We start from the raw sequence: 17,990 nt of genomic DNA on the forward strand, positions 1-17,990 counted from the left end.
GTAACTATTCTGATTTAAAGAGCTAAACAAATATTGAATAATTTTACGGCGACACTACAAATTAACACCTGAAAGTCACGCAAATAAACCAAATAATTTGCGGGTTTTTTTTTTAAACTTTACCGAAACTAAAATTAAATATTTCTCAATGAAGTTTAAAAGTGAGAAGCGACTGTGCATATATATGCAAATTCCCTGTATTAATAGTGAATACCAGAACAAAATATAAGAAAAAAGAATATTAAGAGAATATTTAGAAGAATCAAAAGGGTGACTTTTATATATTTTTTGTTTAAATTTTGTAATAAATACTTTCTAAAACACTAAATGTATTAACCCACTAAATAAAGAAGTAGCGTGGCTTCTGGGACACTACTGTACAAAATATGGGGACACGACTGTACCAAAACTGGGTAAACGACTGTACAAAAAATATATGAAATTCCCCTTAATAGTAAAGACTTCAACCAAATAAAAGTAGGTTTTAATTTAAAAAATAAATAAAAGAAAATATTAAAACTGTTAATTACGTTTTACGACTACGTTTTGATTTATATTTTTCAATAAAATTTGTAAATCTTGATATTTATGTTGATGATTAATTAATTAATTAAGAAATTACAGTACATGGGGATTTTAGTGAAATAAAGAACCAAATATACTGTGAAAATTAAGGGGTAAATTCAAGCCAAAGTTGTCAGCAGTTTAGTCAGCAAATAAATCCCAGGAATTTACATAAATAGTTTATTCTTAAACCAAAATTGACTTTACTGTACATCGTTATTAATAATTTATTTATTTGTTAAATAAATCCCATAGAAAAGACAAGACATTTTGATATTTCGTTTTTAACTTTTGATTTCTTATAATTTCAATTCATTTCATATGAATATTAGTTCTCTCTTTTTAACAAAAATATATTCACAGATATAGAGACGAAATAATAGCAATAGAATAAACACTTGAATAAATACGATTAAAATTAAGCTGTACACACATACAAATAGAATGAAAAATTTGCAAGACTATATACAGGAAATATAAGCATTTAGAGAACTTTGTTGATATCAAAACACAAAACTTAAAAACAGTCTTTCAAAAACAATTGCTGCTACTTAAGCTCTAACAATAACTAAAATAATTGTATGTAATTATTAAAAACAAACATATACAGAACTATACATCCAGTCAGCATAAATATGTAAATGTATATTGATTGCGTTTAATTAATTGCTTTAGATTGCTTCACAGGACTAGGCTGCTGCTGATGCTGGGCTCATCAAGGATATATAAGGGATATAGGTTTTTTCTATGCATATTTTACACTATACTTCACTTAGTGGGTTCAGTTCCTAGATATTTTTTAACGCCCGAGGTTAGGCAATGTTTTGGGACAGATCAGCCTCAGCTCTGCGATCATCAAAAGACCCGATCGCTGAGCCTTAAGCTAAGCGGGGTCTTTGGGGCCAGCAGGAACTCGAATTCCGTTTCCAGGGGTTTCACGAAGCTCACCTCGAAGGCCAGGACCATCTTAAAGGATATTACAAGCTATCTAACATAATGATCTTGACGAATTAAGGTTCCCACTTACCTTGGCCAGCAGCAGGACTACCTCCATTTCCACAAATCGCTTGCCAGGACATGTCCTGCGACCCACACCGAAAGGAACCACAATACTGGCACTATCTACATTGACCGTAAAGTTCTCTGTGGCAGGATCAATCCAACGCTCTGGACAGAATTGTTTGGCCTCCTGGAAATTGCTGTCCTTGTGGCAGGCAATCATATTCTGGCAAAGCACCACGGTCTGGGAATGAAATATGTACAAATTTATAAAGAAAATATTAATTTAATAAATCATTAACTTAAGGAAAATTGATTAGATGGACAGAAAACTTAAAGAATTAAATTGTTGATATTATAACTCACCCCGGCATTAAGCGAGTAACCCGACAGCTCCATATCCTCCTCCAAGATCCTGGCCAGGCAAAAGGCCGTGGGCCTCAGTCTATAGGATTCCTGTATGCAGGCCTTTGTATATGTGGCATTTGTGAGTGCATCCTGCAGGATATTCGTATCCCTATATTCGCAGAATTCACTAAGGATGCGAGGCATGGCCTCCGAATCGCCAGTGACAGAGCTTAGTACGAAAAGCAATGTATTAGCTAACTGAAAAGTATAACAAATATATATAAATATATAAAAATATATAAATTATAATTAAGATCCAATACGCACCGTTTCAATCCCTGCAGCTATAAAGTCTATAATGGCCGACTTCTTGTCCCTTATATCCAGATCCTTAAGCTCCAGTATATTAAGAAAGACACTGCGCAGGCCCGCCGTCTCCTCATCCTCGCAAGCCGCCGACTTTTTGTGCTCCTCCAGCTCATGATCAATGATCTCGGAGATCACACTAAAGTTTAGTGGGAATTAAAGATTAGATTCAAGGGGAAATATTATAGAAGCCCAAGTTAAGGTGTGTATACCTACTCATAGATCAAGTCCTCGGCCCGGGCAAACTCTCGATAGGTTTTGGTGGGAAAATACTTCCAAAGACCCAATCCATAGTAGGAGTCCCTTTGCGAGATGAACAGCTGTTTGACAGCAGCTGCCAGTTGGCTAATTTTCTGCGGTTGCTTGGTGTCCACCGCCAGGAAGCCCATCCTGCGACCCAGCATCAAGGTGCAAACAGCCTCGAGACCCATCAGATTGGCCAGCTCCTCGAAATTCGGAACCACCAAGGACTCCGGATCCCTTCGGGCTCTGAGCAACTCAATAAAGTCATCACAGACCGCATTTAGGGCCGGCAGAAAGTTCTGCAGAATCCTTGGCGAAGTGATGCTGGAAGTTAGCGAGGATCTAAGGCGCTGCCACATAGGTCCTTGCTCATTAACAATGCCCACACTGGCATAACGATCCGGTCGGGATTGACGGTACATCACAATGATCTCGGTGGGCGGTCGGAAAGGATACTTGCTGGGATACTTCAGAACCTTCTCCAGATCCTCGCGATTGTACAAGTGAACAATGGGCACATTGGAGGGCATCACCTCAAGGACTATGTCGCCATATTGCCTATTGAGATCTGGAATTATATAGTTCTTGAGTTATTTCTTGAGTGATTTTTAAGTACAACTAAATTATACTAATTAACTTTAACAGCCAACTAAGAATTGATATGGTTTAAGTGCTTATTTTATTCCTATCCCATTCTATTTATTATATATTAAATACCAAGAAATTCTTGTTAACTGAACTCACCTGCATACACCTCATGCAGTTTGGTCATCTTGTAGCGCCTGAAGAAGACAAGAAAGATCCACTTGGTGCCCAGAAAGGGTATCCTTTGGGGTCCTGGAATATCCCAGATGCCACGGCGTCGTCTTCTTTTCGTGGCCTCCGGCGACTCAATTGGCGCAGCATGGTAACAGTCCTCCAGTGGCGTGTCCTTCAGCAGTGGTCGGAGATAGATCTCGGCCAGCTTCTGACGATGGAGCACACAGTAGCAGCCGAGTACCAGTGCCAGGGCCAGCAACAGTATCACGGCCATTACCATGGGGGCGCTGCAACATATAATAAATAGAAGTTGGGAGGGGTCTTATTGGCTTAATCCACTTGACCCAGACTTATGCTAATTGTTGCCCCAGCAAATTCTAGGCCTTTTAATTGAAGTTTGGCCTTAAGTTTTGGAACGTTTCGGCCCGATGCCAGACAACCGGTCGACTAATTTGTATTTGGCTTTATATACACATTTTTTGTTTTTTTCTGGTTGATCATCGATTTTGCATTATAATTGCCAACACAGGCTAGCGATAACACTTTTGTTCTCGGTTCCCAATACTTGGCTATTCTGCAAGGCAGCAAAAAAAAAAAGAGAAACAAGCTTTATGCGTGGTTTCCACACCAAGATAAGATAAAAAGCCCAGCCAGCAGGTGTGATAAAGTTCAAGGTTAATAGCCGAAAAATTTGTGTAATGATTCTGTTGCGAATTTCGTCAGATTGCAAAAGTCTATATAATACAATGTTTATAGGGGGTTGGCTTTAGATGTCTGGAATAATAATAATAAGCCCGAAATGCCACAAGGTCTTAAGGGTATAAACAAATAAATGAACTGAGAAGGCATGGTATAAGCTTTGTTTAAAAATATTAATATTAAAAGTATACAAATTAATATATAGAATAACTTCTTAAATAAATAATAAGAGGTTAAATATAGAGACAGGAATAAACCGAATTTCAAATAGAAATAATTATAAGAAACCCGTATTTGTACAAAAACTATATTATCAAAAAGTCATTTGATATAGGCCTATCTTAATCTTAACTACTTTATGCCCAAAAATAAATTAAATTAAACCCCTATTTCTTTCCATTTCCTTTCCAGAAATTCAAGGTAAATAAAACCTTCTAGTTTATATTTCTTATTGGATTTGTAAAGACTAAAGGAGAAAAGGTTCTCCCCTTTCCTATTAGACTCCGAGACCTTTTTTCTGTATTTTCCTATTGCCAACCGGATATAAAAAGAAACTAAATAAATATGCTGGTAACCAATTTATAGCTCGAGGGGGTTACCTGCTCGCAGTGATTAATGAATAAGAAAAAAACTGATTGAGTAAACCATAGGTAGATGATCGATTCTAATATTTGTCCGGGCCACATAGACACACGATCGCTGGGCAAATAATATATACGGAATACGAAAAAGAAAACCTCATGGTGACTTTGGGCTACCAAAAAAAATAATAAAACTGGTAGCAGTGCCTAGTATTTGCAAAAGAACCAGATAAGAAGTCAGGTAACTGATGTCTTTATCTACGTGACGCCACTCACATGGATTCTCTTTATTTTTTTGGGCGGGAAAAGGTGTGGCAAATCCATGGCTATTAATGCAAATTCGTTTATAGGCCTGTGCAAAAAATAAAAAAAAAGATATATGGAGAACACAGAAGGAAGAATATAAACTGGAAATACAAATCATAGACATCTGCGTCAAGCACTTCCTTCTTGGGGGCCTAATCACTTCCTCATCTCATCATCAGATCGCTTCTCAGCGCGACGCGTGCGCCGTTCTTTGCGATTCTCACTTTTCCAACGTGGTTAGAACAACAAAGCCGCAAACTCGCTTTTTAATAAGAATTCTTGCGAATTCCCTTCTTCTCTTCGCTCTGGCTAGCTCTCTGATTAATATGCAGATGGATCCACCAGCCAGCTCAGCTCAGCTCCATTCTCCATTCTCATCGTTAGAGTTGTGTTAGAAGAAGCAAAGGTAGGAGGAAGCATCTGGCCAAAACCGGCTTGGAAACCAGCTACCAGCTCCAGGCCAAAAGAAGAAGAAGAAGGAGAAAGAAAGCACCCAGCGGTGGGTAGAAAGCATATTATGTAACCGATTATTATGTAAAGCGAGAATCGATGGGAAAGTTCTTTCTCGTATTTTGTTTTTTTTTCTTCACTCTGTTTTGATCTTGGAATTTCACAATACCTGGCCAGGTTCTCCTAATTAGGTTAAGACGCAAATAAAAATTTCGATTTTTTTTATTTGTATTTTGTTTTCATGCTTTCTTATTGATTATTCCGGATGGTTCTGCAGTCATTAATTTGGCTTTTTGTTTACCACAACACAAATAATGATATGAAAGAAAACGAAGTTTATGGTTTTAAGAATGATGGGGCATTATCGAATCGGTCTTGGATATTTGGTAATGTGAAAGACTTTCAAAATATATTGTCTAGGGCCAAAAAAAAAAAAAAAATTAAAAATCTTTGAAAAGATTCTTTCCTTTGTAAGTTAAAAAAAAGGTTTTTATCAGGTTCCTCAAACACTTTCTTATAAATCTTACAGGTTCTAAAATACTCTTTATTATTTAATCAAGTTTTTAATATTATTTTAACAGAGTAATGAAGATATTATTATTAATTCTCTGACTTTTATATCTTATATCTCTCACTTGTTCTTTCACTTTTCTTTAGCCAAAGGCAACTTCTAATGCCTTTCTAACGTACGAGGCCAGCTTTTGAGCCAAACTTGGTTCTTCGTCGGGTTCTAGGATGGAAAGCAAGTTTCGTTGTTGTTTGGAACGAGGCTTTTTGTAAAAGAGTAAAAAAGAAATAGAAGCGGCAAAAACGGCAAAAAATCTAATGAGAAAATTTCTCTATTTCTATTTGCGAGGCTTACTTTGTCGCTGTGGCTTTGGCACGTCGTTGGTTCGTACATTGAACCTGGCTTAAGCCAAAGTCTTGATAATGGTAGACACATGGAGAATATTATATATAAATAAGACTTAGATGAATAGAAATATTTAGAAATATTTGGGGTTATTCAATAATAGATGGATCTAGGAATGCCGGAAATATAGTTATTATAATAATGGATAAGCTGGGAAAGAGAATCCCATTTAAACAAAAAGTAAGAATGGCTTTAAGATTTTTTTTAAAGGGAAATAAAACAATCTGAAATTGATTTAATACATGAAGAATTAATTTAATTATATATAATTATATTATAATAATTTAATTTTCTAACTTTACTTTTATATATCAAGCCTCAACCCTTCCTTATAAATTAAGATTCAAATAATAGATAATTCTTAATAGATCTCTCTCCTTATTTCTCCCTGTTTAGACCACTCTCTGTTAACTCTTTTCGCCCAAGTATTTGTTGTTCTTGTATTTTTCAGTTTTTGGCAAGAGCAGGAGACGTTGGTGGGAACAGCTGACCGAGGAAAGAAATTGTTAAGCCAAGTTTCCCGTTTGTCGACGGTGGCCGTGACCATGAGCCATAAGCCAGCATATCGCGGCCGATATCTTGGCGTGCGGCTTTCGGAGTTCGGTGTGCACTCTATATATGTACGTCTATATATATTTATGTATACTATATATATAGTGACATAATCTGCTGATGTCGGGTCTCCGGATTGCGAATCGCGGATCGGTTTAAGCGTTTGAGTTGAGCTCGGGTCTTCTGTAACTGCGCAGCGGCCCAAAACGTTGGGTTCTCGATTCGATTATCGATTTGCATAAATGTGAAAAATGTGCCAATAAAAATAGCCACGGATAAATGCCGAATTAAGAATCAATCGGCATATATATTACGGATTTATATATAGATGTATGTAAATTCTGATGAAAACATAAACTTGTTTATTTTGCAAAAATGTTTGGTAGAAATTATTTCAGTTTTCCGTTTTTGTGTCACATTTTGTGGCCTGTCGTCGCGTGGTTTTTTTGTTATTTCTTCTACATTTTTTTTTGGCAACGTCGCACTTACGTTTTAATTATATTGTTAACTGGAAAGTCTTTATTTTTTTTTAACTTATTTGCAGGTGCCTTTTTGGACAGCCTGTCGCCACCAAAGGTTGAATATTTTGAGGAATAATTTTTGGCCCAACACCCGAGCTGGGTTCTTTGATGCCTCAGCAAAATGCGTGTCGATCGAAATCCAATCGAAAAAGGAAGGTGAAAAATGACCGCAGAACAATGTCGCGGAATTCGTGTGGAGTTTCGGACAAAAAAACAGGAGGGATATTTATATAACACCCGAACAAGGTAAGAAGGCGTGTGACTCGATACAGTAGAACCAGGCCAATGAAAAGTGAATAAAATGTACTTAATATTCAGATTTTTTGAATTATTAATCCATAAATATAAAGGTTACGAGGTAAGAGAATGCATTATTAAAGGGATTGTGGATTGTGATTTTTTGTGATTTGTAAATGTAAACCCCATAACCTCCACCCACTGTTTCCCCTCAACGACCCAACCCTCAGGCAAATGTATCATCATCGACATCGACCCCAAAATAATTATAATCCCTCGGTCAATGCACGTTGCATTCGCAATTTGTACCAAACAAAAATACAAAAATTAATCCGAACCAAAACAAAAAATATAAGAAATTCAAATAAAAACGTAATCGACTGGCATTCACTTTGGAAAGAGGAGATATTTTATGAATTTACAATCCGTTTTTTTCCCTCCAAACCAGATGAAATAACAACAAAAAACGAGAGGCTCCAGCTGATGGGGATTTTTTTTGTTTGTATTTTTTTTACGATGATAATGAACTTGAGGCTCTCTCACATAATTGATAACAAAAGAAAATCATCAAAAAATTATTATTATTATTATTTCTTCTTATTGCGTTACACTTGAAAACGCTCGTGCTCGGTGATAAATATGAAATAATAATGGGGGGAAAAAATTAATAAATAAATAAATGGAGCCCCGAGACAGCCGTGAGAAGAGTTTGGAGGCAGCGAAGAGAGAGAACTGGAGCTGAGAGGCGGCTAATTGCAATTTAATGCGTTTGTTTGCCGAAGTATAACACGATTTATTTTCCAAGATATATACACACAAAGTTATATATATTTATTAAATATTTTGTTGAAGTTGAATTCGATGTTATTTTATACATATTGAATTTTATGATTAACTACTGCGGTTGTGTAAATATTTAATAAATTTATTTGTTATTTCACGGAATTTTTTATGATGTGGAAATGGATGGATAATGATATTCGGTGACTGTCACGAGTTAGGTAATTTAGAAGGAAATGGGTGAAGTATTGTCTATATTATAAATTCTCGCTATGAAATCTATATCTTACATCCCAGATAACTATTTATTTTTACACCTTCCAAATCACACTTACCGCTTTAAGGTGTTTTCGTTTTAAATCCAATAAGTTATATCCTTATACCGGCTAGATCCGATTTGTAAACATTTCTAATTGCACTGCATCTCTAATGCTTGGCTTATCACTTTGATTTTTTAATTTAGAACATTGCAAATATTTTAGAAATATTTTAACATCACTTTCAGTTGTTATATTGCACATTTATATGGATTGTTGTTATTATTTAAAGCAACCTTTAATCGCAGTTTCTGGAGTGGTGAGGAAAACACAATAGAAACTTCTAATCACAGACAGACATTGCACTTTTGGACTCTGTTGTTTTCGTTGATCGATCATAATTGTTAATTGGAATACTATTTGATATTAAACATTATAAACCGTGGCACCTTTCCAAGCCCCAAAAAGAGATGACTCCCTAATCCTGGTACCCAATCCCGATCAATATCCCAATCCGAGCGCGATCTCCGATCTCCACCTGGCTCCTCCACGATCACTTGGTTGCGACGACAGCTACGCTTAGTCAAAGACTGACTATGAATGGGGGAAATTCTGAGCTGAGCCGAGCCGAGCCCAACGCAGGCACACACACACACACACACACACAGATACTAAGATCACTCGGCACTCGCACACAATCACACATTTCCCGAGCCCAAAAACGATCGCGATTGCGATCGGGCGCTCACGATGTCCGAGGTGATTTAATAGAGAACCGATACCGGACCCGAACCACGCAACAAGTGCCAGTGCCAGTGCCTCCGCTGATCGATCCGATCCATCCATCGAATCAATAGATCGATCTGTGGCCGATCTCGAACCGATCTTCGGACCAGCTGTTCGAATCCGTTTGCAGTGAGTAAGGTTCTTCGGGCCTGCTGCTCCCGCTCACCGGCTTCCCCTGATGTTCTGTCGCTGTGTGAGAGATTTACAGGGGAACTTCCCTAAAGAGCACGCAACTATAGGGTTTTTTAGGATCAATAGAAATGTATATAATTGGAGTAAGACTTAAGAAAGTAATATATTTTAAATTTTAATTGAATCTGCTCTAACATTATATGATTTTATGGAAACTAATAAAATTCTTTCAATTTTGGAAAGCAAAGTATTTATACTTTAATATTTATTGAAAATTAATTAAGACTTTCTTTGAGTTAAGATATATATTGCAATTTAAAATAAATATTTATTATGTAGTTAAAAAAAAAGTTAACCCTTTTTTGACTTAAGGTATAAATTATAATTAAAAATAAATTGTTGATACAAATTTCATTTAGATGCCCTTAGTGGAGGGAACTTAAGCAGAGATTTCTGTAATGATTTTAGAATAATATAACTTTTTTTCCTTAAGAAAAACAATTGAATATAATAAAACAATATCAAAGAACTTAAAAGGTATTATACTAATAATAAAGAAATTTATATAAATAATTTTCTGTGACTTTTAAATATAATAAAAATTAATATATATTTATAAAATCGATTAATTTCATATATTAACTCCTCTTTAATTTCAATTATAGAATCTCCACTGTATCCCGATCACTCTCGCTCTCTGTGTACACTTGCTCTCCCGGTGCTTCTTCCTCTTCCTCGTATTCCCCATGCCGCTGATAAGAACCCATGTGTGCGCGTAATCTTTGTCGATTATTCTTCTTCTTTTTTTCGCATATAGAATCTCAATGAAAGTTTGCCAAGAAACAATGCCTCCAAGGCTTATTGAAATGTTTACTTCTGGCAAATTTATGCAACACAACAACCACACACACACACGACAGCTGTACGTACACGAGTGTGTGTTTGTGTGGTATGAGAGAGTGAGGGGTGTTCGGTGTTCGCGTGTGTTCGTGTCAGCGTGAGGTAGGTTGCACTCCATATAACATATATAGCATATATAGAGTATAGTGCGATATAACTGGTTCGCCCAGGCGGCGAGCGAGTCTCGAGAATCGGAATCAGCTGTGCGACCGGCTGTCCGGATGTCGCTCCGTCTGATCCAACAGAGTCGACTATGTTACAATGTTGCCACTGGCTGAGATTTATGTAAGATACCCTCGATTAGTCGTGGAGCTATGGGGTATGATGGGGCAGTGTGTGTGACAAGGAGGATGGAAGTGATTGTGGAGCGGATTAAGTGGTTTATGATATTTTCCTGATTTGATGCTAAAGGTATAGTTTTAAAGATATTTATATTTGGCTGATCAGCATATATGATTAATTTGTATATCTCTTTACATCCCAACATTTAAATCAATCGGAGAATTTGTTTGGTCAAAATTGGAATTTGAAGGACACTTTATTGGTAGTTCCCCTAAAACAATCTTAAAATCTGTTAAAGTTTATTTTAAACATAATAGATTTGATAAATATTTAAATATGCTTATCCCCGTTTACGAAATACTTTCACAAAAGTCTAAGAAATTTATATAAAAAGTATTTAAAATTTAGGTTGAAGTTAACCTGTTAAACATATTTCGGTAAAATGCGCCAAAAGGTATGCTATCTTTTTTTCAGAAAGAACATGGTCATGTTATAATGGCCTTAGCTTGCTTACAATATTTTTAAGCTTTAATTTGTATAATTTAGGATATAGTAAATGAAATAATTTAACTTTTAAATAACACTTTAAAAATGAAAAACTTAATACCAATTTTTAACTTATAACTATAAGTAAGCTGCCAGGATATCCCATAGCCCTAACACCCCATCCTCTATTAACACATCAATCCTTCGCATGCGTGTGCGGTGTGTGGGCAGGGACGTGGCGCGGTGAAGATTAAAGAGGGGGCACAGGAACACCAGAAGGGGGCCGGTGGGAGCCGAAGCGATCGTGAGTGTCGCTCCAGTGTGCGCGCTAATTGCCTTGATTGAGTTTTAAATTAATGCGAATTAGAGTTGTGGTCGTGTTGTTTTAAAGCCAAACAATGCGCATGTGTGCACGCTCGTCTGGATCGGTTGAGGATATATAGATACAAGATGCAGGAAGATGGAAATAGATGTATCTCATTCACAAAGATATATGTAGATATGTTTGTTTACAGACCAATCGGTTGTTGGTACACAATCAATCTTCTTTTTAGGACTTTAAGGAAATACTTGGGATATTGAAAGTATTCGGAGTTTTCCTTAATAAAATAATGAAAGTCGCTGTTTATGTTTTGTAGAATTTAAATATTCTGAAACCTATTCATTTTAAAGAGCTTATTTAATGTGAAAATATGAGTTCCTAATACAAAGCTTTAATTTATTTAATAGAATCCCTAACATTTTACTTTTGCTTTGAGTTCTAGTGAATATAGATCATAAAGATAATTATTATTCAAAACTTAAATAATTCCTTATTAAAATGGGAACAAAATGGAACTCTTAAGGTTAAACTGAATAATAGGAAGGTATTTAGTTTGCTTTTTTTTTTGTATTGAAATATTTATAAGAATTATTTAAGATATTCAATAAAGGCAGTGAATTAAATAACTAAACAAATGTATGTTTTTCTTATTTTTTTTAATACCAATAAATCCAGTTTATTAAATTAAACTCATAAAAAGATTACCTACATCACCTACTGTCAAATCAATTTCCCATTCCATCCCCAATAAATAAATCCTTTTGGACATCCTACCGCCTCTTATTATCTTGTAGATACTTATCTAGCTACCCTCAGCTGTCACATTAGATACGATTCCCGCGTATCTTCATCTCTGGTTGGGGGATTCACACGCTCTCCTCCGAGACGGATGAATTCTTATCCTGTCGATCAGTGGAAATACAAATCGAATTTCTAAGCAATTGCCTGAATGACTGACTGAGTGACTGAATGGCTGAGTGACTGAATGACTGAATGACTGCCTGGCTGAGTGACTGACTGAGTAGGCATTGGCTTTGCATTACTAATTAACTGACTTGGTTCTGCTGCCGGTTGATCCCACAATTATGCCATGCCAGATACAAGAAGACTCTCTAGACTTCCCCCTGTTGCTCGTGCGACTCCTTCGTGTTGGTTGGTCGGTCGGTCAGTCAATCATCAAAAGGTATAAAAACAAAAGGCAGCGTTGTTAATACTTCTTTTCAATTAGCTTCACATAGCCACAACAACAATAATAATAACAACACGAAGCCTTTTTCCCAAGTGAACAGGTTTTTCACGCGACGACAACAATGTTGATGATCACAATAATGATGAACTGATCACGATGATGAAGTGATACACGGAGAATAAATCAAAATGTTGGAAAACTCTGTGGGTTTTCCATAGGTAAAGGGTAAAGGATTTAAAATATAGGCATTGAAATCACATTTCCAAGGACCGAAATAGGACCGAAAACACAGCTATGAGAGCATTTTCTTTTAACAATCTTGAAGATACAGGAAGTTATAAAAGCTAAACCCTATTAAAAATGTTACACTAAGAAGATGGGTTTCATTTTGTCAACAATATGGATTAATTATTTGCGAAAATCTTTTACTGAGATTATTTTCCTCTGTGTATCACTTGTTTTGATATTTCAATTTACATTTAAGTTTTTCCTTTGCTTATTTTGGGTTTAAGTTTTTAGTTTCCTTATAGATTTTATAGCTGAAACTTTTATTCACAGTGTCATCGATCGTTTTTCGGGTGTTTTCCGACTATTTTAGTGCCGAAAGGCCAAGTTGTTTTCCTTTTTAACGCGCCCGCCGCGACTTTCTGGCTCGCTTCATTTTATGAAACTAAAGCCCACAGCTCCGGGGATCCAACTCTGCCACAATTTGTGGCAGGGCTCAGGCTCTGACAAGTGCCATGGAGCTGAGCTGGAGAGTCTCGCCTCGGTTCGGCTCAGAGCCAGCTCACAGCTCACAGCTCCCTTAACATTTAATGAGCATTAACAAGCTGCACTTAAATGCAATAACAACAACAAACTGGGGCGAGGGGGGAGTGAAGGTAGAGAGGTGAGGTGGAGGCAACAACAACAATTGATAACAACTAAGAATACTCCAAAGTGAGGCTTACGGCAGAAGACGGGAGCAAGAAGCTCCTCCTAAAAGCTAGGAAGTACCCTAAATGCTCTGTAAAAATATAACTTGAAAAATGTCTAATACTTGGGAAGACTTTAAAAGAAGGAGTTCAATACTTGACAGGGAAATAAGCATGTTATTTTATATTTAAATATAAAATATTGAAATATATTTAAATATCTCCCTAGGGGCACCTGTCATATGTCTATTTTCCCTACTTATAGGGTACAAGGAGCAGCGCCAATGCAGAACAACACATCGACACCGTTCACAATGGAAGAAGCTCCACGCTGTCTGAGTGAGCGCACAAGCACAAGTGGCATCGTTACCAGTTGTTGCCTCACTTGATTACCCCACGAGGCTGCAAATTCATTTCTGCGCCTCCTTTCTTCGCAGAATCGGGGAAGAAGACAGAAGAAGACAGCCTTCGGGTGCCCCTCTTGTGGTCAGTATTCTTTTATTATTCTCTTTTTTTTGCCACTTTTTGTATACCCTTGCAGGGAGTTTTATAAATTTTAGTCAGTGAAGGAGTCATTTGTGACCCTATAAATTATATATATTCTTGATCAGCATCAAGAGGAGAATCTATCTAGACATAAAAAATTAATTTTCCGAAAATTTCCGAAAGTTTTATAAGGGTTTACATCCTTAGAATTTTAAAAAAATTTTGATTTTTTTAAATTCTAAATTGAGATTGCAGATTTATTAACTTAATAAAAACTAACACAAGAATATACGATTTAAAGTTTATATTTTTGTCTCAGTTATGATATTTTTAAAACATTGATTTGTTCAAAAAATATCGTATAAAAATATCAATAACTATCCTTTTAAAGAATCAGAATATTTATGTTCTTCTCAAAGGCATAAGATTGCCAAGAATCATATATATTATAATTAGAAATTAAAATCCTAATTATTGAGTTATGAATGCTTTTTTGACTTTTTTGTTTTCAATATAAATTTTATACTGTAAGTGTATACAAACTTCGACTTACCGCTGTTAGCTTCCTTTCATGTTGTTTTTTATTTTTTTTATTTTCCTTTTTGCCGCCTTTGCTTGTGTTCCAGTTGCAAGCGGTAAAGTGACGCTGAGGGACGGATCGGCACACATAGTGACCCAATGATCTACAAAGGGCGCGGTCTTCCCAAAGATAACAAGGCAGACAGGACAGGGATAGATAGGGGAGAGGGAGAGAGAGAGAACTGGAAAGAGATGGATGAAATAAAAGTGAAATTAAATAGATCAGAGGTCTTAATCAATTTATAGAGTTTTATAAACTAATTTTTAATCTATAATCCAGCTTTAAATTAATGAATTGTTTACCTATCAATAGGTTTACTTTTATTTCTATTAGAAAGATAGGTAAATATTTAACAAAATACAATTTTAAATGCTTTTTAGTATACAAAATATATAAATTATATTCCGTTACTAAAAGTTCCCTAACTTGTTTGTAATATATTTTTCTCTCCCTGTACACATGCTCCCATTACCCCTTACCCTCATTTCTGAAAGCTGCACCTCCTCCTCCTCCATTCATTTCCATTTATTATTGTTGAATGTACAGACCGCCTGTCCTTGAACTTGACCCACCAGCAGCAGCAGCAGCATCCACAGCTGTGGCACCCAAGACGATCTGCCCTTTATTGCCACAATCTCTCCTTGTGCTCTCCCTCTCTCTCCTTCACTCTTTATTTGCTTTATCATGCTTATAGTAACGAGTACTATATGCACAAGTGCTCACTATAATTAATCAGTGGTCTGAGTGGGATCTCCATGGGGCTGCTGTAAAGTAAAATACATATTGTTTACTCCTCGATTCATTCACAGTTTTTAGTTTCTTCTTTTTTTTGCGCATTAAGCATTTTTTTTTTCAACACCTTGCCTACAGATCGCATTGGCATTTAATGCCCTGATAAGACATGAAAATACGTCTTACAATTTAATGAATTTTAATTGGACTTCGGAGCTTTTCGTTTAATGAGTAACGGAAACAGCCAAGAGAGATCTGCGGGGACTGTGGGTGATATTATTCAAGATGATAAGTCTAAAAATATGAATTTTTCGGTGCTGTTTACATGACTTTTTAATAGGTGTTAAAATGATTAAGATTGAAGGTATATATACAAGAGTAAACAACAAAATTCGGACCTGTTTTTGTCAAATTAAATACGTATATTATTTATTCTTTGTTTATTTATAGTCATAAATATAATTAAATATATTTTTGCAATGATAGAATGCACCCCCAATAAGTCACAATCAATTATGCATACGCACTGTTGGCCCGCCAACTTTTATCACCTATAAGACACGTGTGCGGGCCTATGACAAAATTTTCATTAAAAAAGCACCAATTGCAAAAAACCGACAACGACAAAAAACCCAAATAACCCCAACAAAAAATATAAATGGCAATAAAACTAAAAAAAGACAATTAAAATAGCGCCACTGAAATTGTAGACAAAAAGAGACCGAAGCGGGGTTGGCAATAAGCTCCGGGTAATACGAGATGTTATCGAAGTTTCCACCTAGACATTCACCGAATATATATTTTGCAATCGTTTCTGATGACCTATGTGAGAAAGTCTGGGAAAGTTGAGCGATAGTCGAGCGACAAATGTGTCAACTGCAGAGTGGGTAAAATAAAATAAAATAAAATACGAATAAATATGAGTAGCCCTTGCCCAAGCGATTCCATTCCATCGACTCGACAGTCGCATTCGCAATCAAAGCCAAAGTCATAGCCTAGGCCTCGTCTAGTTCGCAAATTGGGCAAAAATAGGGGAGATATAGAGTTCCGGAAATGCATTATGCATCGAATAAAACACGGACACTAAGTCCTAGAAAAAATAAAAGGGGTCTGCTGGTTTATTAATTTACAAGTATTAATAGAACTGTTGCAAAGGGAAGGAAGTAAAGCAAACTAGTTTAAAGGGAGTTATGTATGTAAAAATAAGTATCTAGGTTTATAAAGAGAATACAAATCTAAATAAAATAATCAATAATAAAAACATATTTTTATATGCAAATTTTTTATATAAATCAAAGTTTAAAATAAATAAAACTCGGCCAAAAAACCATTGATTTCAGTTCGGAAAGCTTCTGTGTGTTAGTTTTTATAAGGTTAATAAATCTGCATACTTAATTTAATAATAAAAAAATCCATTTTTTTTCATTTTTTTAACGATATTAACCCCTTATAAAATTTTGACAAAAATTGCTAAAAATTTGTTTCTTCAAAAACATGGCTAGTTTGACTCGCCTGTTGATGCTGATCATAAATGTATATGATTTATAGGGTCGCAAATGCCTCCTTCATTGAGTTTTACACTTTTGACTAAAACTATAATACCCTGTAAAACTATAAAAATACCTTAGCTTTCAGATCCAAGACCCTCTCTAGCGCCTGACCATCATAACGTTTATTTTTCGAACTAAATCGATTTTCCATAGCCGCCTCAAGGTATGCATTTGATATTTTAAATAAAGATTTTCCCTTAAAACAGGGTGTTCTTCCGTCCAAAATGCTTAAAAATTATTCCTACTGATGGCTGGCACTTAATTTTTATTAATCTCAGCAACAAGAACCGCAGGAATAAAAGTAAAACAAAATGTAATTAAACAATATCAACCAAAGGCAACCATTATAACAAACAACCGCGGCGTAAACAGCTGCGACAGTTTTCGACATTTTTGCATTACCAAAAACATTCAAAGGATATTTCTATAGAAGGGAAAACCCCTTTTTACACAATCCGCTTCCGCTTTTACAGCCCCGTAATGCGGAAGGAGAACCACAAAATGCGTGTTTATTAATTAAGCGCATTTGTTTTCATTAAACAAACGTTTTAATTGAGCATGAAAGTTGGCGCCGTTGAAATAAACGCGACAAGGCAATAGACGTGGCCATAAAAACAGCAACAACAACAACAACAACAAGGCGAAACGAACCCTTTAACCCATTTAACCCATGCCATCCACCTGACGCACAACGAGACAGACCTACATAATAATTAATTTCGTTGTATTTTAATGGATTTGTGTTTGGTAGACATAAGGAAAAGCGGTGGAAATCCCCAATGTGATTGATGAAAAAGCCTTTTTCAAGGATAATAATTGTTTGCGAGGGTAAGGTGAGTGCTTAGATATTTTTAAATTAGATATATTTAGGAGAAATTAAATTAAAAAAATACAGAAAGCATTTTATTATGGTATTAGATTCTTTAAAAATAAAGAGACTTCTCAATTAAATTTTGTGTAAAGGTAGAATTTCATACAGTAGTCTTAAATACTTTGTTTGATCTAATTTTAATGAGACAACTTCTATAATCTTGATAAGAAATCATATAAAACACA

The 17,990-nt window shown here is 35.7% G+C and overlaps 1 protein-coding gene across 3 annotated transcripts; it reads right to left on the reverse strand.

Annotated features, from left to right (window-relative positions):
- Window positions 1–840: 840 nt before the first annotated feature.
- Window positions 841–14,833, reverse strand: shd (cytochrome P450 family 24 subfamily A member shade). 3 transcript variants are annotated; one of them, XR_015272945.1, is made up of 7 exons: window positions 8,654–9,385; window positions 3,265–3,566; window positions 2,490–3,088; window positions 2,239–2,416; window positions 1,930–2,169; window positions 1,592–1,807; window positions 841–1,530 (listed from the first exon to the last, which is right to left on the reverse strand). XR_015272945.1 is itself a non-coding variant. In XM_020950901.2 (7 exons), exons 2-7 carry the CDS (start codon window positions 3,557–3,559, stop codon window positions 1,420–1,422), a joined length of 1,635 nt encoding a protein of 544 aa, XP_020806560.1. In that variant the 5' UTR covers window positions 3,560–3,566; window positions 14,626–14,833; the 3' UTR covers window positions 841–1,419. The 3 variants fall into 3 exon arrangements, 2 of the variants coding, with proteins under 2 accessions (XP_020806560.1, XP_020806562.1); XM_020950901.2 differs by lacking the exon at window positions 8,654–9,385 and adding an exon at window positions 14,626–14,833 and having other exon boundaries at window positions 2,494–3,088; XM_020950903.2 differs by having other exon boundaries at window positions 2,494–3,088; window positions 8,654–9,440.
- Between the last annotated feature and the right edge of the window lie 3,157 nt (window positions 14,834–17,990).

This window comes from Drosophila serrata, unplaced genomic scaffold (assembly GCF_035046125.1).
Source record: "Drosophila serrata isolate PLE 108 unplaced genomic scaffold, ASM3504612v1 contig_71, whole genome shotgun sequence".
Taxonomy (NCBI): Eukaryota; Metazoa; Arthropoda; class Insecta; order Diptera; family Drosophilidae; genus Drosophila; species Drosophila serrata.